General features: G+C 47.9%; 6 protein-coding genes across 10 annotated transcripts in view; 3 read left to right on the top strand and 3 right to left on the bottom strand.

Annotated features, from left to right (window-relative positions):
• Window positions 1–4333, bottom strand: part of Prp5 (pre-mRNA processing factor 5) — a 4689-nt gene extending 356 nt beyond the window's left edge. Inside the window, 7 exon segments of the mRNA XM_002057343.4 lie at window positions 1–705; window positions 707–785; window positions 788–1245; window positions 1312–2312; window positions 2384–3704; window positions 3761–4024; window positions 4076–4333. The exon segment at window positions 1–705 is cut by the window's left edge and continues 356 nt beyond it. Coding sequence (XP_002057379.3) covers window positions 123–705; window positions 707–785; window positions 788–1245; window positions 1312–2312; window positions 2384–3704; window positions 3761–4024; window positions 4076–4092 — 3723 coding nt within the window. The 5' untranslated portion in view covers window positions 4093–4333 and the 3' untranslated portion in view covers window positions 1–122.
• A 524-nt stretch (window positions 4334–4857) lies between these two features.
• Window positions 4858–6984, top strand: LOC6633855 (p21-activated protein kinase-interacting protein 1-like). The gene is made up of 3 exons (XM_002057342.4): window positions 4858–5786; window positions 5849–5925; window positions 6219–6984. The coding sequence occupies exons 1-3, from the start codon at window positions 5028–5030 to the stop codon at window positions 6835–6837; spliced, it is 1455 nt and encodes a 484-aa protein (XP_002057378.2). The 5' UTR covers window positions 4858–5027; the 3' UTR covers window positions 6838–6984.
• Window positions 6873–7657, bottom strand: LOC6633854 (uncharacterized). Its single transcript, XM_002057341.4, has 2 exons — window positions 7319–7657; window positions 6873–7245 (listed from the first exon to the last, which is right to left on the bottom strand). The coding sequence occupies exons 1-2, from the start codon at window positions 7520–7522 to the stop codon at window positions 6892–6894; spliced, it is 558 nt and encodes a 185-aa protein (XP_002057377.2). The 5' UTR covers window positions 7523–7657; the 3' UTR covers window positions 6873–6891.
• Window positions 7658–7795: 138 nt separating this feature from the next.
• On the top strand, window positions 7796–10342 carry LOC6633853 (nematocyst expressed protein 3-like). Of its 2 annotated transcripts, none has more exons than XM_002057340.4 (2): window positions 7796–8265; window positions 8350–10342. In XM_002057340.4, the coding sequence occupies exon 2, from the start codon at window positions 8352–8354 to the stop codon at window positions 9072–9074; it is 723 nt and encodes a 240-aa protein (XP_002057376.2). In that variant the 5' UTR covers window positions 7796–8265; window positions 8350–8351; the 3' UTR covers window positions 9075–10342. The 2 variants fall into 2 exon arrangements, with proteins under 2 accessions (XP_002057376.2, XP_015025424.1); XM_015169938.3 differs by having other exon boundaries at window positions 8330–10342.
• HDAC6 (histone deacetylase 6) lies at window positions 9826–20234 on the bottom strand. Of its 4 annotated transcripts, none has more exons than XM_002057339.4 (9): window positions 19265–20232; window positions 16916–17218; window positions 16468–16598; window positions 16223–16406; window positions 14809–15080; window positions 13336–14746; window positions 12599–13225; window positions 11702–11789; window positions 9826–10807 (listed from the first exon to the last, which is right to left on the bottom strand). In XM_002057339.4, the coding sequence occupies exons 1-9, from the start codon at window positions 19265–19267 to the stop codon at window positions 10365–10367; spliced, it is 3462 nt and encodes a 1153-aa protein (XP_002057375.3). In that variant the 5' UTR covers window positions 19268–20232; the 3' UTR covers window positions 9826–10364. The 4 variants fall into 4 exon arrangements, with proteins under 4 accessions (XP_002057375.3, XP_032295809.1, XP_032295810.1 ...); XM_032439918.2 differs by having other exon boundaries at window positions 12638–13225; XM_032439919.2 differs by lacking the exon at window positions 11702–11789 and having other exon boundaries at window positions 10664–10807; window positions 19265–20234.
• A 538-nt stretch (window positions 20235–20772) lies between these two features.
• On the top strand, window positions 20773–22380 carry Acat1 (Acetyl-CoA acetyltransferase 1). Its single transcript, XM_002057338.4, has one exon. It carries the CDS (start codon window positions 21009–21011, stop codon window positions 22233–22235), a length of 1227 nt encoding a protein of 408 aa, XP_002057374.1. The 5' UTR covers window positions 20773–21008; the 3' UTR covers window positions 22236–22380.
• Window positions 22381–22500: the final 120 nt, after the last annotated feature.

Below are 22500 nucleotides of genomic sequence, written 5' to 3'. Positions count from 1 at the left end.
TTTTTTTTTTTTGTGGCCAAGAGAATAGATAGTCTATATATAGTGTATACACGATTCTTGGCAGTTGGCGACATGGTGGTATTTAGTAATTCAATTGAGTCCCCGGGCATTTACAACAAACTCTAGACGACCTTGTAGCGACCCTTGTTGAACACATGATGGGCCGAGCTGAGCTTCAGCAGCTCCTCCTTGATGAGGCGCGTTATTTCGCGCTTGGCCTTCTGCACGGCCAGTTCGCTACAGCTCTCGATGGCCAAATAGAGCTTGCGTTCACCCTCGGGCGGATTCTTGCCCTGAGGCACATAGGTTCCACGCACTGTCAGACCAGCCTCCGAGTATTCGGAGATTTGGGCCAGTGCCTCCTTGGACGTAACCTTCCAGCGTGCCTGTTGCGGAAAATCATTAATCTCCAGCTCCTCTTCGTATTTGGTAAACGAATTGCTGTTGGTGCCCATCAGCGCCGCCAGCCCCTCCTCATCCTCCTTGGGCTGATAATTAAGCTTGTTATTCAGCTTGGCGGCCAGCTGCTCAACCACGGTGCGTGCCGTCAGCATGGGCTGTGCGGTACCAACGCCCGACTGGCCCTTCAATATCGACTCGGCGGCCGCCTGTGTAGCCTTTGTGTCCAGATTACGGCTGCTGCTTATCTTGGACGCCAAACGTTTGGCCAGCTCCAGCTTGTCGGAGCCCATGGCCACAGCAGTGGCCAGCTGCTGTTGCTGTTGTTGTTGTTGCTGCTGCTGCTGTTGCTGCTGTTGTTGCTGTTGTTGTTGCTGCTGCTGCTGGGCGACATTCAAGGGCGATGTGATAACTGCACTGAGGGCATTCACAACGGCATTGGCCGCGGCCAGAGCTGTGCCGGCCAGCGAGGTATCCTTGACGGTACGTTTGGCGGCAAAGATTTGCTCGATCTGCTGATCGATATCCTGTTCGATGTCCTCCTCATCATCGGAATCGGCCAGGCCGAGCGCAGCCTTTTGCAACTTTTTGCTCTCCTTGACCGCATTGAATTCCTGTTCATCGAATTTGAAGCCTTTGCCACTGAAGCCGCCGCCAGTATGCACCGTCTTGCCCTCCGCCTCCTGCGCCGCCTTATAGTCGTTCCACAGGGTCTGCAGATCGGGCGGCACAGGTGTGCCAGATAGATCCAAGGCTCGTATCACATCGCCCGCATACCGTGACTGCTCTGGCGTGATGAATGTATAGGCGCTGCCCTTATTGCCAGCGCGGCCAGTGCGTCCGCATCTGCAAGGATAGATGAGATGCGGTAAGTGAGATCTTCTGATTATCGCTAGATGTCGCTACACTTACCTGTGCACATAGTCCTCGTAATGATTGGGCACATCATAGTTGACCACCAGGATGAGATCCTTGACATCGAGGCCGCGCGCCGCTACCGAGGTGGCTATCAGCAAACGCACCTTGCCGGACTTGAAGTCAATAATGGTCGAGTCGCGATCAAACTGATCGATGCCGCCATGCAGGCTCATGCACGGATAGGATGCCTTCATTAGATCGCGCAACAGAATGTCCGCATTCTCCTGCTTATCGACAAAGACAATAATGCTGCCCGTCTCCTGATAGACACCGAGCAGCTCGAGCAGTTTAAAGAACTTCGCCTCATCGCTCAGTATGACCACATTCTGTTCGACATCCTTGCAGACAACAGATCGTCCGCCGACGATCACCTCGACGGGCTTCTTAAGTATGCGACGGGCCAATGCCTCCATTTGGCGTGGAAATGTGGCGCTAAACATGACTGTCTGTCGATCTGGACGGACATTATCAATAATGCGCATCACCTGCGGCTCGAAGCCCATGTCAAACATGCGATCCGCCTCATCCAGGACAACATAGGTGACGCGTCGCAGATTGGTGACACGTCCAGAATTTGCTGCCAGCATATCGATCATGCGGCCGGGCGTACAGACAATTATCTCGGCGCCACGTTTCAGTTCGGCAATCTGTTCGGAGATGCCGGTGCCGCCATAAACGCAAACCGGCCGCAATCCCAGCGAGCGACTAAATTTGCGTATATCCTTCCCAATCTGCATGCAGAGTTCGCGAGTGGGCGCCATTATGATGGCAATTGCACCATCGCCATCCTCCAGCGACGGCTGGTCCAGAATGTGCCTAAACATTGGTAAAATGAATGCCAACGTCTTGCCACTGCCAGTTTTAGCAATACCTATCAGATCACGCCCAGACATTATCGCCGGTATCGCCTGGCACTGTATGGGCGTTGGCTTCTCGAAGCCCAACTTGCGCAGCACGTCCATCTCTTTCTTGCTAACGCCGCACTGTGCCCACGTCTGCAAGAAGTCCAAATGTGTTTAACGTGTTTAGCATAAGATTCAATTGTGTTTATGTGGACAGCACTTACCTTGATCGGCTTGGGACAGCCCTTGCCCTTGACCTGGACGCCCTCGAGCTCGCTGCGATACTTGTCCACCTCGGAGTTGGTCATGCGCGCCAGTTCGGGCACCTCGACGTAGAAGTTCTTACGGAATGGAGCATAGCTGACAGAGGAATGATCGATCTTGGCCAGCTCTTTGCGATGCTTCATGGCCAGATTGACGGCCGTGTCGCGTATATCCTCTAGCTCATCCTCGCTAGAGTACTCCAGGCTGTCCATGTTCTGTTCAATTAGTTCGCCCTTCTTTACCGTGTTCGTCTTCTTTTTGGCCACGCCCGTCAGTATTACGACGCCCTGCGCCTTGGCAGGACTAACGAAATGATTGACACGGCGCATCTCCCTGTTGACCTCCTGCATGTACGCATCCAGTGGATCGACATCGTCCTCGGGCTCCTCAGCTTCTGCTGCTGCCGCCGGCTCGGTCACCATGGGTGTCTCCTCCTTGGGCGGATCGACTGCTGGCTTTACTTCAGCTGGCTGTTCAACCTTGGATGCCTCCACTTTTAGCTGTACGACCTCGTCTGCCGTTGGCTCCGGTTTGGCTGCTGCTGTCGCAGTTGTTGTTGCAGTTGATGTTGATGTTGTTGTTGTGGTTGCTGCTGCAGTTGCTGTTGTTGTTGTTGTTGTTGCTGCAACAACAGGCGATGTCAGTACCATGCCCAGAACCTTGCTAAAGGTGGGTCGCTTCAACGGCGCAAAATTGGACTCGACCAGATCGTCGTCGAAACGCTTGCGTATGCTATGGAATTTGGATGGCGGCGAATCGGGCTCCTTTTTGCCGACATCAGTGTCTATGATTGGCGCCGGATTGCTGTCATCCTCTTCGGACTCATCCTCGAGGCTCCATTTCTTAGCCGATTTGGTCACTGTTGGCGCCAACGGCGCCTTGACATCTCGCTTGCCGGCCTCCTGCTCTCGCTGTTTGCGCTCGGCACGCCAGCGCTCAATGCGTTCGCGTCGCTTAATCATCTCCTGTTCGAGGCGGCGCTGTTGCTCCTCCTTGTCAATTTCCTCCTCCTCCTCATTGTCCGTGGAGCTGCTGGAGGAGCCAACAGGTATTACTAGAGGCGCAGCTGGCACAGCGGCCCGACGCATATCCAGTTCGCGCTGGCGTTCACGCTCACGCTCCTTATCCCGTTCCCGTTCACGATCTCGCTCCCTTTCGCGCTCCTTATCCCGTTCTCGCTGCCGCTCCCGTTCTCTGTCCCTTTCGCGCTCTCGCTCGCGTTCACGTTCCCGCTCACGTTCGCGATCCTTGTCCTTGTCACGCTCACGCTCCAGCTGTCGTCTGCAAAAGATAGCATTAAGAGAGTTTCTGATATGCTCAACTCAATGAACGCTTACTTGTCCTTTTCGTAATCCTTCGACCTAGAACGCTTGCGTCGCTTCTCATCGCGACGCGGGCCCAGACCCCGATCATTATCCTTGGCCGGTTCCTTGACCCGCTTACGCTCCTCGCGGCCGCTGCGCGAACTGCCGCTCAAACTGCCTCCGTTGCGTGAAGATTTGCCATTGTCGTAGTCGCCGCGCCCGCTGCGACTCTCATAGTGCTTGTCACGTTCCCGCTCCCTATCCCTGTCACGCTCCCGCTCTCGGTCGCGGTCACGCCTGTTAACATTGAAGTTAATACGCATTTTGCCCAGCGCTTTGCTCACTTACCCAGAGTTTTTGGACATGGCCAACGACGCGCTTATTTGTTACTGTTGCGCCCTGCGAAACGCCGGCGGCTCGCCTAATATAAATAAAAGCCTTTAGCTTAACCTAAATTATATCTCTGTATAAGGCAGAATTGTGCAATTGCTTTCAATTAATGCTTCTTTTTTGACTGTGTCGATTTGTTTGCGTTTTCTTAGTAAAAAAAAAAAGTTATGCCTTAAATTTGGCATATAAAAATTGTAATCGTTTGCCCAGCAGGGCTGTATTAGCGGGCCAGGGCTGCAATTCTTTTTTTATAAATAGCGCCTACAGGGCTGCCATACCTTTCGAAACAAAGTACAACATGATGTTTTCATTAGAATACAGTATTACATATGCTTATTAATACTACAAAATTGTAATTTGAGTACGCATGAAGTTTTGCTTGTATACCTATATTTTGTCCATCAAGTCAACGCAATGGGGCCATGGTGGTAAGGCTTTAGCAATTTCGCTGCAGCGTTGCCACATTACACTGTAAAAAGCAAAGCAAGACCGGCTATTTTTGTTTATATTACTATGCAAGCTACTTTGAATTTTTTAAGTTCGTCATATTCGTTATGCCTATTGATAATTGCAAATATGTGAAATAGTATTGAATTGTTTTAATTTGAATTTAAACGAACAGTCAACGCAAGCATGTTATTATTCATTTGCAAATCGATAGTCGAATTGTTACAGGGCTGCAACAAGGTTCATTTTTCTTTCGATAAATTCCGCAAGGTATCGATACCCAGCTATCAAATATTGTTTTGCCTAGTGTCGCACGTGTAGGCGCCAGACAAATTCTGGTAGAAGTCGGCAAGCTGGAAACAATAACTATTTGGATACATTCAGAAAGAAAAAGTTATTGCTAATTATTGGTTTTTTGTACGCTTCGAGCTGGTTTTTATATATTGAATTCACACAAACATCAATGACAATGCTGCCGCAATTTGAGATTATTGTTGGCACCTACGACGAATATCTATTGGGCTATCAAATGGCCTGGCGTCGCGACAAAAAAGGATCGGACAAAATCCAGTTGAAGGCGACCTTTGCCGACAGATCACACGACGGCTCAGTGAAGTGTCTGGCCGTGCACGGACACCTGGTGGCCACCGGCGGACTTGACGATCGCATCTTTGTATATGATATGCGCACACGGAAACAGGCGCACGTCCTTAACATGCACACGAGCACGGTTAATACGCTGGTCTTCACATCGGATGCGTCGCACTTGATGTCGGGCAGCAAGGATGGGCATTTGATAGCCACACGCTTGGCCAACTGGTCAACTGAAGCTGAATGGACCAAGCCCCATAATGGCAAAGCCGTCACACATGTCGCTTGCCATCCGAGCAGCCGTTTATGCCTATCTCTGGGCGCCGATCTGGTGCTGAATACATGGAACTTGATCAAGGGACGCATCGCGTACAGAACAAACCTGAAAAGCAAACGTTCCTTGGGCAGCTCACCCGATTGTCTGGCCTGGTCGGCAGAAGGCAATTACTTTTCCATGGCAGGGCCGGCTACCTTTGAGATTTGGAACATTGGAACAGCCAGCGTGATGCGTCAAATCAAGATGCCATCGAAGCCCATCTGTGCGACCTGGCTGGATGATAAAAACTGCGTGGCGGGCCTCGAAAATGGCACCATCGCTTGGATCTCGTTGGACTCCGATGAAACGGCTGCCGTAAATATCTATTTTATAGATTTCTCGCCGGCTTCAATTAATTTTTCCATTTCTGCTTACAGCCCAACATATTGCCCGGCCACAGCAATCGCGTCAAGGCCATATCCTTCATGCACAACACGGTGGTTAGCATCTCCAGGTGAGTGTTACGGGTTTGACTAACTGACCGACTGATGAACAGCGTCGAGCTGCGGTATTTCTCCGAGAAGGAGGATCCGTTTATTACCTTATAGATGATATTATTATATCCCGAAATGCCTGATGCACAAAAGGAGGCATCTCTGCCGAATCTATGTGGCCATGTACTGGCCTAGCGCCTTCTCTCCGGTTGGTTGAATTCCTTCTTCCGTACCCATTTACGTGTTCACTCGACTTTATATAATCCAACTAAAGCTGGTGATGTGTATTCAAGAGATAATTAAACACTTGCAGCGTCGGCGAGATCAAGGTGTGGAGCTGCGATCTGCCTGGCAAGCAACTGTCGCTAATCACATCCGCAAGCATAGACTGCCGTCCCACCTGTATGTCCCTGCTGGATACAACGCAGTTTAGCCGGCAGCACGAGGACACTCGCGACCGCATTGATAAACAGAAAACAGCCAGGATCGCCGCTCGCATCGAGGCACTGGAGTCGCTAAGGAATCGCAGCTATGTCTCAATTGAATACGATGAGGATGCCGGCGAAACCGATCCGATGTTCGGTCGTGATGCAGACGGCGACAGCGACAGAAATGAGAGTGACGACAACATCCAACAATCGGACTACGACAGCGACGACAGTCTGGGAGAATCGGACACAAGTGAGACCAAGCCCAGGCCAAGGCCCAAACAAAGGCAAGCAAAAGCAGCGCGTGCTCCGCCGATAGCTAAACGTTCGGGAAAGCGTGTGCCCGCCCAGGACAATAGCGAGTCCACCGAAGACTTTATTAGTCTTAGCCCAAGCGAAGAATCTGCGCGCCCTAGACTGGCCACCACGCCCCGCGTACAGAAACGCAATGCGCCCATCGCCAAATCGATTCCGCAGCAGAAACGTTCGAAGCATGCAAATTGAAAGCTGCATTGTGTACATATATCTATTTAATTGGCTAGTTTAGTTTCGTTCAATTTATTTAGTCTGTATTTCTGACACGCACGCCCAATAAATGTCGGCAACGTCGGGTATGGCCCGATGCGTATATTTGCCCAGAAATTGCCGGAATCGCCCATTGTCCAGTACGCACAGTGGTATGTTGGCAGAGCGCAAAGCGGCGCATAGGTCCAGCTGAAAGCTGCGCTCATTTTGGGACGCATCCTCAATGTCCGACACGCCCACAACATCGACAAAGCTATCCGTTTCGGCATTTGTTGTTGTACTGTTTCCCTTTTGTTGTTGTTCGTGTTTTGCTGCCTGGAACTCGTTCTGCATGTGGCCAGAGCAGTGCAAATGCCGCACTAGCTGCACGCGCCGATTGGCAGTTAACTGTAAAAGCAGAACCGTTCTTTTAATATGCACAAAACTGGCGACTTTTTGGGTTTGTTTATTCAAGAGTTACCAATCTGTTGCACAAGGTGCAGTGCATGTAGCCATTGTGGGGCTCGAAGCAATCCTCGCCCAGCTCCGCCTGCCATTTGTACAGCAAATGTGTTTTAGCATTTGGCCTCCCCATGACCTTGAACTGAGCTGCTTGACATGTACATGTGCATGTATGCAAGCATATGCAAAAGGCGCGTGTCCATTTGTACGCATGCCTGCACATGCTTCGTTTTGCATGTGTGCGCGTGCCTTAAGTCACCTGCACATCTTTGAGCTACGGAGCGGGAAAGTACAGTATAGTATATAGAGTGCTGCTTTTCTTACATGCGTCGCACATGAAAGTAGCATGCAAAGCGCCGTTATTTTCGAACTGCGCTAGTGAGAGCGCAACAGACGAAGCTGTGGTGTAAAGCCACGAATTCACCATGGACAGAAATACTCGAGAGAGTGACAGAGCGCGTGTGTTGTAAAGCCCGTGAATATCGTGTGTTGCGCTCTGTGTTGTGTTGCCGAGTGGGCGCAAACTAACGGTTTCTTGACAGAGGTGCTTGCTGCTCTGCTCAGCTGCATTGCAAACTCTTGCTATTGAACAAGAGAGAAAGAGAGAGAGAGAAAGTCGCCGAAAGCCGCTGTGCTCTGCACGCGCAAAGTAACGGCTCTTTGACAACTTTGTCTCTTCGTGCGCAATGGACCTAATGCATTTGCATTGTGGCCAACAAATGCTGCTCAGCGAATTTACAATTATCCTGCAGTGTGGCAACACTTTTCGATATACATACATAGGTAAATACATAATTGTTTGTCCAGCTTATAATTGAGGTTAGAAAACTGTCAAAGCGCTTGTCAAACGAGATTTTCATTCGATCCATTTTGCAAGTTATTCTGGCAAAGACAAAATTTGACTTTGTTAAAGAAAAAATAAATCCTTATCGAAAACTCATCGAACAACTTGCAGAAAAACCAAAGGTTTCTATAACACATGATTTTCCGACATGGTCTTTTCGTTCTGTTCATTTTTAGCACTTCTTAGTTTCTTTCACATTGTTGCAGATATGGTTTGGCCATCTGGAAATGATCCATTGCCAGCAAATGGCAATCGTAAGCGTCTTGCCAATAACAATCAACCCGTTCTGATTGTAGATCTATCTTATAATCCACGTCGTCGCTCCGCTGGCGCACTTGAGCCGGACCGCATGCATCGCCCATTGCCGACATTCGCCAATCTCCCTGAAGACGATAACGATGCTCCAGAGCCAGCACCGGCACCAGCTCCGGCCCCGGCACCAGCTCCCGCCCCGGCACCGGCTCCTGGACCGCCGCCCGCACCGGCCGCTGCTCCCGCTCCTGCTACTGATCCGGCTCCAGCTCCGCCTATCGCTTCCGTTTTTGCCACGCCTTTGGCTCGCGCTTTGGATGCTTGTTCTGCACCGGCTCCCAGCCTAGCATCGGCTCTCCATCCAGCCTCAGGACTATCTGCAGGACCCGCCTCAACTGCCGCATGCACTTTGGATCCCCCTTGCGCCTCGGCTCCACAGCGCCATGATCAAAATAAGCCAAGAGGTCGCGACATCACCGCCAGCGATTACGGCGACGAGCCGTCACACAAGTGTCCCATTTGCCTGGAGAGCGTGTCCGGCCGCCAGCCGGCGACGACCTCGTGTGGGCACGTCTTCTGCTATCCCTGCATCCTGGCGGTGGTGCGCGTCAGCCGCAAGTGCCCCGTCTGCAGCTATACATTGGCCACTCGTCGCTCAATTAAGCGAATATACATCTGAGCCGTCGTGTCCTCGAGCAGTTGGAGAGTAAATGAAAAAACATCATACAACAAATATTTCAACAGCTTCAACTATTTGGCGGCTGTTGTACTAAATAAATAACATGCTCTCCGGAGAGTCTAAACACGATTCGATTCTCAACCCTGAGTTCCAAATTGACAAAAGGTGGCATCACTGTCGAACTGTAAACCTTTATAGGGCGACCTTCCCGATCCTACAGTTATATATATATCGGTCGGATCGAAAAACTATATCATTAAGCTGATCATACAGGATTTTCTCAATATCCGATTACTAGATCATATATGTAGCTCTAAAAGGAAGAATATGTTGAATCTGGAACTATTTTCGATTTTTCTATATTTTTTCTTTTACCAAACCAAACAAATCCTTCCATCTGCCAGGCCACAAGTCATGTGACTACAAGTTCCCTGCCCACACCTGAGTTTAGCCCTGATTAGTAAGGCAAAGCCTCATGCGTCATGTTGAGCTTACTGTGGTGAATAGTCAAATGAACGAGCGAGAGCGTGTGTATGTGTGAGAGAGAGAGAGAGAGAGAGAGACGTCTGTCCAAACTGTTGTAATATAGGAAACACCTCGGTTTGAACCATTTTTCAAGAACCGGTTCGGCCTAAGAGCGTATTTTGCAGCCTTGATTAAAACAATCCTTTTTTTTTTTATGCCAAAAAATTGCTTATCGATCGCTTGTTTTATTACTTGGTACTTGGTTAATTAATGATTAGTGATAACATTTTTGTTTTTGGTTTTTTTTTTTTTTTTGTGATTTTTTAACAATCTCTATATGCATATACAATATGTTGGGGGCGGTTGGGGATTGGGTACAGGTAATTGTAAGGGCAAGGGGATTGGGGAAAGGCACTCGCCCAGGAGCTGATGCAGCCGGCGGAATCGGGGGCCACAGCAGCCTTTTTGGCGAACGCCCCACCCCGCCGCCCCCTTTTGTGGGGAAAAAAACAATTAATTTAATGCGGCAACATTTCTTCAGCTTCAGCGGTGTGAATTTTGGATATTGGATGGAGAATATTCTGGATGCCAAGGTACAACAGGTTAACAGGATGCGAAGATGCGGTGCGTGGTGTGCCTGGTCGGTCGGTGTGTGCGTGTGCCGTGTGTGCCTCAATGGGCCAGAAAATATTGAATCAGCTTGAGGTAAATGCGTTCCAGCAGCGGCCACATGTGCTCCACAAGCAGCTGGAGTATGTGCCTCAGCGGCGGACACAGCGTGCACATGTAATCCGTAATGGCATCCAGCACACGCACCACCAAATGTCAGTTATTCCGCTCGAGTTGTATGTAGTAGCCGCTGCCAATGCTGCTGCTGTTGGTATTGCTGGAGCCGCTATCCTTGTCCTTGTCCTTGTCCTTGTCCCTGTCGCTGTTCCTGTCGTTGTCCTGATGCTCCGCCTCGATCGGATAGCAGCCATCGGAGCGCTGCATGCAGCCATGTGTCCAGGCCATCGGCTCCTGGAACTTGTCCAGATGCGCCAGATTCTGATAGGCATAGAGCAGCGGATGATCGATATAGGCGCTGCACTCGTAGCACCACACGGATAGATCGCTGAAGCTCAAGACCAGCGGATGCTTGGCTCGTCGGCAATGCTGTTCCATGTGCTCATTGATATAGCGACCGCAGCCGATGCTCTGGCAGCTCAGGCATACCCAATTCTCCACCGTTGAGGCGCAGTCGCCGCATGCGCCGTTTGTTTTTATTGCTGCACGTTGAGGGGGGCGTGGCGCGTTTGGGGGAGTTGGGTGGTTAAGATAAATAGATTAATATATGGAAATTTCTTGGATTATGTGTAGCACAGAAAGCACGCAATATTTATAACAAGACAAAAAGCCAACGAAAAGCATTTAAACATTGTTCGATTCTGGCAAAAATAGGTCAACTGTTATACAGTTGTTATACTGGAAGCAAGTGCCAGAGAAAAAGAGGAGAAACAGATGAAAACAGAATAAATACAACGAAAGAAAGGCGTTCACAATTTGCGGTGTTGGCGATTTAAAACTGTTATACTGTTAGGCGACAGCTACACTGTTATACGACCGTTATAAATGATGATTTTCGCTTCATGCAAAGCAATTGTTTTTAACTGTTATACAACTGTTAAGCAACAGACATGCATGCACTCATACTGTTATACCGTTTATGTAACTTTTGTATTGCTCTCAAAGCTGTTATACATTATTTAGCTATTTTTATAACATTGCTATCATACAACTGTTATACATATGCTGCATTGCTGCCGCACAGCTTCTATATCTTTTTATAACAGCTGTTGTATTGATTTAACACACCTAAAAACATGTAAAAACTGTTATACCGTTAAGCGTTTTTCTAACTGTTGCATTCTTGTCATCTAGCTATACTACACAACTGTACTTATGTGGGGTTTTCTATAAAGCTCTATCATAGACAAGATCAGTAAAAAAAAAAGAAGAAAAAACAAACAAGAAGAAGATGCAAAACACAAGCACAGCCACAAGCGAGAATTAACAAAGCAAAAAGGAAGAGAGAGATAAACATATATGGCAAGAGAAAGACAAAAAGAGAGAGAGAGAGAGAAAGAGGCAGAGCGAGAAGTGCATATTGGGGTTTAGCTTACATTTGGGCACCTCCTCCGGACGCAACAGGCTCAAGTGTGGGCAGCTTTTGAGGGGATAAATGGCAAACATTTCCTGCTGCTCGAGCGCCTGGCAAGAGCAGGCCAATAAGAAATGTAGCAGAGAGAGAGAGGGAGAGGCACACAGTGGGGTAACGAATTGACAGGGAGAGAGGGTGGGAGAGAGAGAGAGAGTGAGAGAGAGACATGAGATTAGAGTGTTTGCTAAAAAAAACTGTTTATGTGTGAGTGCAAAGGCAATATAAATATTAAACCGCTTGATCAGTGTTGCCGACTTAGCTGTTTTCTAGCCAAATTCGGCTATTTTCCCATATAATAATAATAGCTAATTCGGCTTGAAAGTAAGCTGAATTGCTGGCAGCTGCAAATTTAAACAGTTTTAGACAAGACATATCTAAAACTAAACAATTTCAGCTAAAAATAGTTTGATTTAGCTATAAATTAGCCGAATACAGCTTTCAAATAGCTGATATTAGCTATGAAATTAGCCAAAATCAGCTCAAAATTTGCCAGCTTTTGCTAGAAATCAGTCAATTTCTACAAATATATATATATTAAGCATTAAGTAGCCTTATTTAGCTACGCTGTGAAATGGTCCAAATCAAACCTTTAGCTAGAAAATAGTCATATTTAGCTCTAAATGAGCCAATAAATAGAACTTTGTTTTTTTATGTTTGATGCAGCTATAAACTATGCAAAAAGTAGCCAGATTTAGCTAGAAAATGGCAACAACGTGCGTTATTCGACTTGGTATTTATATTGTCTTTGATATTTGTGTGTGTGTGTGTGTCTGTGTGTGTGTGTGTGTGTGTGTGTGTGTGTGTGTGTGTGTGTGTGTGTGTGTGTGTGTGTGTGTGTGTGGTGGTCAGTTGCTCGTACCTCCTTGTGCTCGGCCATAAACTCGCTGAGCGTTTTTACCTTGACTTTGGGCTTGCTGCCGCTGGGCCGGTCCTGGCCGGGATCGGGCTGTGCGTCGATATCGCCGCCGGCGGCGCCGAGTGGATCGTCATTTGATATACTCAATCGGTCCATGGTAGCAGCAAGAAAATCCTCGTTATTGTTTTCGCCCAAAACGAATTGGGGCAGCTTGCAGCCAAAGACGAGCGACTTCCAATGATGACGCTGCTGTTCCACGCACAGCTGCAGCGTCTCCACGCAGCTCTGGAAGGCCACCGTCGGTGAGCGTTGGTGTGCGGTCGTTGCGAATTGGGGCGTCGGCACCGGATCGCCCAGCAGCGTTTTAGTGCACATGGTCATCGCATACGATATGGAGTTGACATTGTAGCCGCCCTCCAGGCAGACGATGATCCGACCGCCGGCCAAGGCCGACAGCCAATGGGTGAACAGGCCGTAGCCCTCCGGTGTCACCTTGCAGCCGCCCAACGGATCCCCAATGGCCGCATCGAAGCCGGCCGAGACGAGCACCAGCTGCGGATTGAACTCGTAGGCGATGGGCAGGATTAGCTGCTGAAAGGCCAATGCGTACTCCAGATCGCCCATGCCCTTCTGCAAAAGTCAAACAGGTAAAGTAGAGTATGCGATTTTAAGTTTCCACTTATATTCCAGTTTCTTCTTGAGGAGCGATTAGATGGAGCGCATGGAGCTGTCGCACTCACCTTATTCCAGGGAATATTGACATTGAAGCCACGGCCGGCATTCTTGCCCACGACATCGTAGTTGCCGGCGGGACCCTTGGGAAAGAAGGCGCCATGCTCGTAGCGATGAACACTTATGTAGAGCACCTTGGGATTGGACTCAAAGATGTGCTGTGTGCCGTTGCCATGGTGAACATCCCAGTCGACAATGAGGATGCGCTCGAGTGCATATTCCCGTATCGCATACTGGGCCGCAATGGCCACATTATTGAATATGCAAAAGCCGTGCGGCTGATCCGGTTCGGCGTGATGGCCCGGCGGTCGAACATTGCAGATGCCGCTGCGGGATTGGCCGCGCAGTACGCTATCGACCGCCTGGAGTACGGCGCCGGAGGCTAGTATGGCGCACTCGAAGGTGCGCGGATGCAGGTACACCGAATTGTAGCCGGCGCCCACTTGCTGCAGTTCCTCAACGCTGCGACCCAGCAGGCGACGCACCGAATTGACATGGGCGCGCGTATGGGCCAGGCACACCTCGTCCGTGGTGGCGGCGCGCGCCGCCAGCTGCTGCATCCGATCCAGCAGCTGATAGTCCTCGTGCATCTGATGGATCTGACGTATGCGCATCGGCTGCTCCGGATGGGTGGCATCGTGCAAATTGAAATGCTGCAACATTTGGGCATCGTAGGCATAACAAACACGCACCGGCGGCACCGACAGCTGCGTCTCGGCGCGCAACAAACTCAAACGGGACGCATTGCTGGCGACAACAGCGGCACTCAGCTGGGCGGAGGTGCCGCGCGTCGGATAGCGCTGATCTGGCGCTGGCGGCGGGCCGCCCAGCCAAATGCGCTGCACGCGATGCAACGGAATCGTGCTGGCCGACTGCAGTTCGCCGGGCGTATAGGTCTGCTGCAGCTGCAGGCAGCGCCAGTACGGACGATGCACATAGATGCAGTTGAGCAGGGCCTCGCGCAGCACCGGGCTGGGCAACTGCAGCGGCTCCACCAGCGCCGGGCACGGATCACCCAGCAGGGCGCGCAGCGTCAAGGCGGCGCCCTCGGACAACGATTCCACACAGTAGCCGCCCTCGAGCACAACGGCAACACGGCAATTGGCCAAATGCAGCAGCGGATTGAGCAGATGCGGATAGCAGGCGGGCGTCACCTCCATCTCACCCTCCGGGCAGCCCAGGGCCGCATCATAGCCGGCCGAGACAATAATCAGCTCCGGCTGATATTCCATGGCAACCGGCAGCAGCAGCTGCTGGAATATGGCCATATAATCGCCATTGCCCAAGCCCTTGGCATTCAGCGGCACATTGAAATTGTAGCCGGTGCCGGAGCCAGCGCCAATCGCATGGTAATCCGATTCCTGCAGATTCGGCCAGAAGCTGCCGTGCTCATAGCGATGTATCGAGAAATACAAGACCCTGCAAATGGAAAGCGAACAATAGAGTTAGGGATACGCGAGGTATTTGTGTGGAAAACGCACCTGGAATCGTTATAGAAGAAGCGCTGCGTACCCTGGCCATGATGCACATCGTAGTCGATAATCAGGATGCGCTGCAGCTGGTGCGCATCGAGAGCATGCTGTGCAGCAAGCGCCACATTATTAAAATAGCAATAACCATTGAATTCCGACTTCATCGCATGATGGCCCGGCGGTCGTATTATGGCCATGCCATTCTGCGCCTTACCCAGCAGCAGCTGCTCCACCAGCTCTATGGTCGAGCCGCTGGCCAAGAGCGACAGCCTGAACGTGGACTGTCCACATGGACAGAGACAGAGAGAGAGAGAGAAAGAGAGAGAGAGAGAGGAAGCATGAGAAAATATATCCAAGCGCAAGTATCAAATATTAAAAGAATTATATAAATTATGTTTGTTTTAGTTTAAGTTTTAATCTCGGAGTATCTCAGGATCTTTGGCAGTTGGGCCTGGAATATTTGGTATGTGGTTTCTTATATATCCTATGTAGATTATGCTTGCATCATATTCTAAATATGCCCGAAAGTTCTCGAGGAAATTGAGTTTTATTGAAGGTTTATGGCAAAAATCTTTATAAATCTCAGGATCTCTACGTGTAAACTCTGCAACATTTGGTAAGTGCTTTCTTATATACCCTATGAACATTATCATATTCCAATTATCACACAAAGTTATCGGGAATATTCTGCTGAGAATTAAATGTGTGTAGATACATTTTATTCGCAGTCAGATGCCAAATGAAAATATTCTTTAAATATGCATTTTATATTTACGTCGTCTAATCTAGTCTGTGGAATAAATTTTGCAGATTGCAAACGGATTTGTGAAAAATATAATTACAATTAAAATAATTTGTGCAAATAAGAATCAGTTCTGGAATCGGAACCGAAGCATTCTAATTAAATATGCATATCGATTTATTGATAATGTATAGTCAATATATAATAGATGCAATGGGATCGTACAGATCGCAGCTACCATCTAAAATTCATCTCACAGCGGCATAGATAAGCCACACAGATCAGCTGCACTTTGAGTTGGAAATACTTATATATATATATATATATATATATATATGTATATATACGTATATAAACTATCTAATCTTTCTATGTGAAATTTAATTCACGCTCGGTTGGTTTGCGCTTGCAATCGCATTAGAACTGATTGCGTTTGTTTGATAACCGGTTTCAGGCGCAACAACAAACCCAATCTCCAGTTATTTTAATACCCGGAACCCATTTGGCGATCCAAACATCACTCGAAGATTATAGATGCTACATACTGGAAACTTGGTATATACACACTTTTATATGCCATACTTAAGCACTGCAAATTTCATAGATATCGGACTATAGAGACCGAAGTTATTCAAGATGCTGCATTTAGCTATAAATATACATATAGATAGCCCCTCTTACCGGATGTATGTAGATGGCGTCATAATGGGAGCTTAGCTCCTCCATAGCCTCCGCATCGTGCACGGCCGACGTCTGCTCCAGTCGCTCGTAATGCTCCATTGAGTGTAGCTTCAGGATTTCGTCCTTTGTCGCCAGACGGGAGTTTAGCTGCAGGCAACGCTCCACTAGCTTCAGCTCGCGACATCTATACACAGAGAGATTATTTGAAGGATATCGCAATGTGATTGTGTTTGGGTTCCACTCACCGCTCCAGGGTGCGCGTAAAGCGTTCGGGTCGCTCCTGATGTGTGCTGTCCCAGAGGCAGCAATGCTCGCTCATGGTCTCATCATAGATGAGCGCGGTGGGGCCACGATGCATGCTCTTCGCGTTGAGGGCCTGCGAGTCAATGGGGGGGCGGTAGAAGAAAAAGGCTATTTCCATTAAGAAGGCTATAAACAGCGACGACTTCGCTCAATTGCACGGGAAACTCGCCGATGAATGCGACTTGGTTAAATGCGATTTATCGATTTTAAAAATCGATAAACGATTGCATGCTTCTAAATGTTGTTTACGTACAGCTTCCAAAGCAAGTTTCAGTGCAATTGATTGAAAAATAAACACAAACGTTTGAGCTGTGTACTGATCAGTCAGTCAGTCAGTCGGTCAGTCAGTCGGTCAGTCAATCGTTATCGATAGATTGCACATGTACTCACATTCTGAAAGATATCGATAACTGGCTCCAGCTGGGCGGCTGTGCCGTTGTTCTGCGATTTGAGCATGTTCCGCGCCCGACGTTTTGCCTCCTGAAGCGCTGGACTCGGTTTGCGTGGACCGCAGCTGCCGGCGCCGTTGCTGCTGTTGGCGTTCGGCCCCGTCGCTGCGTTCGCTGCTGCTGCTGCTGCCGCCGCCGCCGCCGTCGCCGATGACGACGACGTCGACGTCGACTTCGACTTGACCATGGCGCGAGTTTGTATTTTGGCCTGTTGTGCGCCTCGTCGCGTTACGATCGGTGAGCTCTGTGAGAGAATCAAAGTGTGAGTGTGAGAGACGTTTAAGAGAAAGGCAGACAGAGAGGGTCAGAGAGAGAGAGAGAGAGAGGGGGGGGGGGAGGGTGTAGGGAGTTGGAGAGAGGGGAGAGAGAGAGAGAGAGTAGGAGCTAGAGATTTGATTTGTTTTTTTTTTTTTCCTGCTAGAGATAAGTGACGGCAAACAGGAGCCTCTCGAATTAACAGTTTAAGACGTTGGATTTTCATAAACTTAAAAATAGAAAATGTAGAACTGAGAAATTTGTTTGCTTAACTGAGTTCCTTTCCGTTGGAATTGTAGGCAGCCACTAGAGTGGATGAGTTTTTTAGACAGTCAAATGACTGATTACTACAAATATATAAAGTACACTGAATTATCATCGGGACAGCAAATACGATGGGTACTACGCCAGCTGACATGGGGCTCTATCGATTTTTAAAACCCATCAATATACAACAAGAAAAAACGAAATTTAAATTAATAATGCATATGCAAATGTGGGGGAGCTTCACAAGCTGTTGAGTCATTCGAAATGTTATCGATAACCAGGGATTAGGTTGATTATAAAAAGGGTTTCGATAAACAGTTTGTACGTATGTATGCATGCGTGCATGCATGTGTATGCCTATGTGTGCATGCATGCATGTGTACATACATACATATATAGTTTGCATGCATGCTTGTATGTATGCCTATATCTACATAAATGCATGTGCATGTATGTACATATATGTGTATACATAAGTGTGCCTACATGTATACTGCATAAGTGTGCATACATGTGTGTGCATTTACATACATATACATACATAGTTTGCATACATGTTTGTATGCATATATCTACATAAGTGCAAGAGTTATATGTACATGATTGCATGTATGCATGACCCTGCATGTGTGCATGTATGCATGCACATCCGCATGCTTACATGTATACACACACATGCATATATTATTGATCAGTATATATATATATCTATATCGCATCGATAAAGACCTATCCTCTTGTGTATTTTCATAAAACCTGGTCTCATTGGTTCATATATCTATACATATTTAAATTTGCAAGGGTATTTAATCTTCGACTTGCTGTGAATCATATCATTGTCAGCAAAAAGAGTTTGGATTTCCTGTTAGGAGCTCAAGTCGCACTCGTTCTTCCCACGCTCGAAGACAGAGAAACAACAAGTGACCATTCGAATAGTTTACCAGAGAGAGAGAGAAAGAGTTTACAGTGGTCACTCGCAATTTTAAAATCAACAGGGAACAATGTATACAAATTTCCCAAAAGGGACATTTTTTTAATGACATATTTCCATTATAGATTCATTACGAATACCAAAAGATTATTTGCATATTATGCTGAGCAAAGCATTTTATGCTAAGTCAAAACCTAAATTTAAAATTTATTGCGGCATTTGATTTTCATCGCTTGATGATTCACACAACTTCAGGTGTTCCCCCAAATGAAAATGTCCTCCAATGCACACATAAATTAAACACGGGGCAATTTTATTTTACCTAATTCATGTGCTCATGCGCTTATCTAAATTAAAGGTGAACTGCATGGCCAGCGGGACGCGGAGGGGTATGCATACATACGTACAGACACACACACACATGTAAGTGTATTGTAATCAAAATGGGTCACGCTTGTAAAACAAAAGTGGTGAATTTTCTAACATCCTGAGGCACCCTGTTTAAATGCACTACACGCTTTTGATAGACTGGTAGACTACGGCTGCTGTGATGAGTAATCAATTAACCGTTTATACTGAGCTATAATTTGTGTACTGTCCAAAAACAAGAGCAATCACAAGGCACATACACAGATGCAAATAATGCTGCGCTTAATTAAAAACGAAAAACCGTTGGGCAACAAATCAGCGCGTTAACTGAAAACGAATTTGATGTTTTTGAATTCAAGCGAGGCTGCGCCGCCAACGGCGACTGCGTCTGTGTGGGTGTTGTTGCTGCCATTGCCGCATTTGGTGTTAGTCTAAAAAGGCGCGCGACGACGTCAGCTGCAAACTTACCATGATTATCTCTCTTGTTGTTTTTGTTGTAGTTGTTGCTGCTGATGCCGTGCAAGCTTAAGCCGAAGTTGAAGCTTAAAATTGACGCGGGGATTTTGCGCTCACACACTCTCTTGCTCTCACTCTATCTATATATTCGTTAAGTTGTTGTTGCTGGCGCTCTTTTGCTCTTGTTTTGAAGTGGGCGCAACAATGCGTGCGTGCGTTCGTCCGTGTGGGTCGTCGTTTCTTTGTATTGGTATGTAATACTTTTTTGGCTATTGTTGTTGCTGCTACTGTTGCGTGATAAGCACAACTCGGATTTTCGCAGCGTATTGATTTGAATTTGAACTATAACTTGGTATCTTATAATTAGCTTAAATCTGGTGCAGTATTTATTATTGCTTCAATGTGATTATTTGCTATCTCGCTCGCTTTCACGCTGCGCCAGTTTTCGCCTGCCCTGCTGCCTGTCCGTCTGTTTCTCCGTCCGTCCGTCCGTCCGTCGGTCTGTCTGTCTGCCTCGTCTCTGTCCGTCTCTACTGCCGTGCCTGTCGCGCTTCAGTTGATTTTATGCTGAGTGCCTATTGTTGCTTTTTTTTTGTAAATATAAATTATACCTATGCACATGCTTTAGTCGCGTTCACTGTGTTGTTGGTGTTTCTGTTAGTTACACATTAGAAAAGTTTCAAAACAAAAAAAAAAATACTGTGGATTCACATGGGCGCAACGTTAGAAAAAATTAATCAACGCTGTTCTTGCGCGTACACACACACACACACACACACACACACAAGGCCAAGACGACGCGATGGCTGGATGCAACGATAATTGGCAACACAGCAGCGGGCTAGAAACGGAGCCAGAATCAGAACCAGAACCAGGAATTTGAGAGCGAATGCTTGTCGGTTAGCGCGCGGGCGGGCGGGCGGTCGGTCGGTCGGTTGGCGGCAGGCGGCAAAGTAGTGTTTGTCCGCCGTCTGCTTTTGTTATTGTTTTGCAGTTACAAGAAGTGTGTGACCGTCTACCGCAAATGCTCAAATACCATAAATATACTAGAAAACATGTTGTGAAGTTCGCTACGTTTATTTAAATTGAATATTATGCATTTGGGCATATTTGTTGTGCTTTACAGGTATCATATATTCGGATGGCAATTGTTTTTATTTTTTGGGTTTTTTAATTTTTACTCACATTACCATATATTTAATATTCAAGAGTGACTCTACACATATTCCGAACAAATATAGCTTTGTCTTAAAAAATACTAAATAGCAAATCAAACATATTTTTACTCCGAAAGTATACTGATCTGTCATGAAAAATACTAAGTTCAAAAATGAAACTAAACCATTTTTTGCAATGATTAACAAAAAATTTAATCCAAGATAAACCGGAATCGTTTCTAGCCGGCAATTGAAAACAGAGTATTAACAATTCTGTCGTATTCTTTATTAAAGCAACGCACGCATAAAAACCCAATGACAAGCAAAAATACTAAAACTGCATTAATTGGCAACACAAAAAAAAAAAACAAAAAAACACGAACGGACACGAAAAGCTTGCAAGCAAGCGACTTGCCATTTTCCACTTTACACTTTCCAACACTGTCCGCAACAGCTGCTCACACGCCATCGGCTCGTTACGCAAGTGGATAGCAACAGGTTCTCAGCCTCAATATTATTGGAAGTGTGATCAGGTCCGGTAGTAAAATTCCAGTGATCGTTCGATACTAGCAGGAAGTCGATTATATAAATCTAGTGCCATGTTGCAAGCAACCAGAAGCCAGCTGTGCGCCCAGGCGCGTCGCTACAGCTCAAAGATCAGCGATGTTGTTGTTGTGTCCGCCGCACGAACACCGATCGGCAGCTTCCAGAGCCAGCTGGCGCCGCTAACGGCCTCACAGCTGGGCGCCACGGCCATCGAGGCGGCCATTCAGCGTGCCGGCATTGGCAAGGGCGATGTCAGCGAGGTGATCATGGGCAATGTTGTGTCCGCCGGACTCGGCCAGGCGCCGGCACGTCAGGCAGCCATCTTTGCCGGCCTGCCGACCAGTGTGTGCTGCACCACCGTCAACAAGGTGTGCTCCTCGGGCATGAAATCAATAATGCTCGGCGCCCAGTCGCTGATGCTCGGCCAGGCTGAGATCGTTGTTGCCGGCGGCATGGAGTCCATGTCGAATGTGCCATACTATTTGAAGCGCGGTGCCACGCCCTATGGCGGTGTCAATTTAACCGATGGCATTGTGTTCGATGGCCTCTGGGATGTGTACAACAAGTTCCATATGGGCAACTGTGCCGAGAACACCGCCAAGAAGATGCAGGTGACACGCCAGGAGCAGGATGCCTTTGCCATTGAATCCTACAAGCGTTCGGCCCAGGCCTGGAGCGATAAAATCTTCGCCAATGAAATTGCCCCGGTAAAGATTCAGCTTAAGCGCAAGCCGGAGCAGATCATTGCCGAGGATGAGGAATTCAAGCGCGTCAATTTTGAGAAATTCGCCCAGCTCGCGACGGTGTTCCAAAAGGAAAATGGCACCGTTACCGCCGGCAATGCCTCGACCCTGAACGATGGCGGCGCCGCTGTCGTCCTGATGACCGCCGAGGCGGCCAAGTGTGCTGGCCTCAAGCCATTGGCGCGCATTGTCGCCTTCCAGGATGCCGAGACGGATCCCATTGATTTCCCCATTGCGCCAGCATTGGCGGTGCCCAAGCTGCTGGAACGTGCCGGTGTCCGCAAAGAGAATGTCGCCATGTGGGAGATCAATGAGGCATTCTCTGTGGTCGTGCTGGCCAATATACGCAAACTGGACATCGATCCGGCTAAGGTGAATATTCATGGCGGCGCCGTCTCCCTGGGCCATCCGATTGGTATGTCTGGTGCCCGTCTGGTCACCCATCTGGCGCATGCCCTCAAAGCCGGCGAACTGGGCTGCGCCTCCATATGCAATGGCGGCGGCGGCGCCTCCTCCATTCTGCTCGAGAAGCTCTAAGCTGGCGGAAACAGCATGAAAACCAACAACTACAACAAGAGCAACAATTAAAGCCAGAACTGCATTTATTCAAATTATTAATCGATGACGCCAGCTATCGTTATCGTTATCGTTATCGAACATTAAAACTGTTTTTTTACTCTCATTTTCTCTGAAAAGATGAATTTTTGTCTATTATTTGTGTAGCATTTAATCGAAAACTTTGTGATTTGCAAAATAAACTTTAAGAATTGCATAAAAACAAATGACTTAAATGGTCATCGAT

This window comes from Drosophila virilis, chromosome X (genome assembly GCF_030788295.1).
Source record: "Drosophila virilis strain 15010-1051.87 chromosome X, Dvir_AGI_RSII-ME, whole genome shotgun sequence".
In the NCBI taxonomy this organism is placed as follows: Eukaryota; Metazoa; Arthropoda; class Insecta; order Diptera; family Drosophilidae; genus Drosophila; species Drosophila virilis.
The sequence above is the reverse complement of the archived record's forward strand: the minus strand, read 5'-3'. Positions and strand labels throughout refer to the sequence as shown.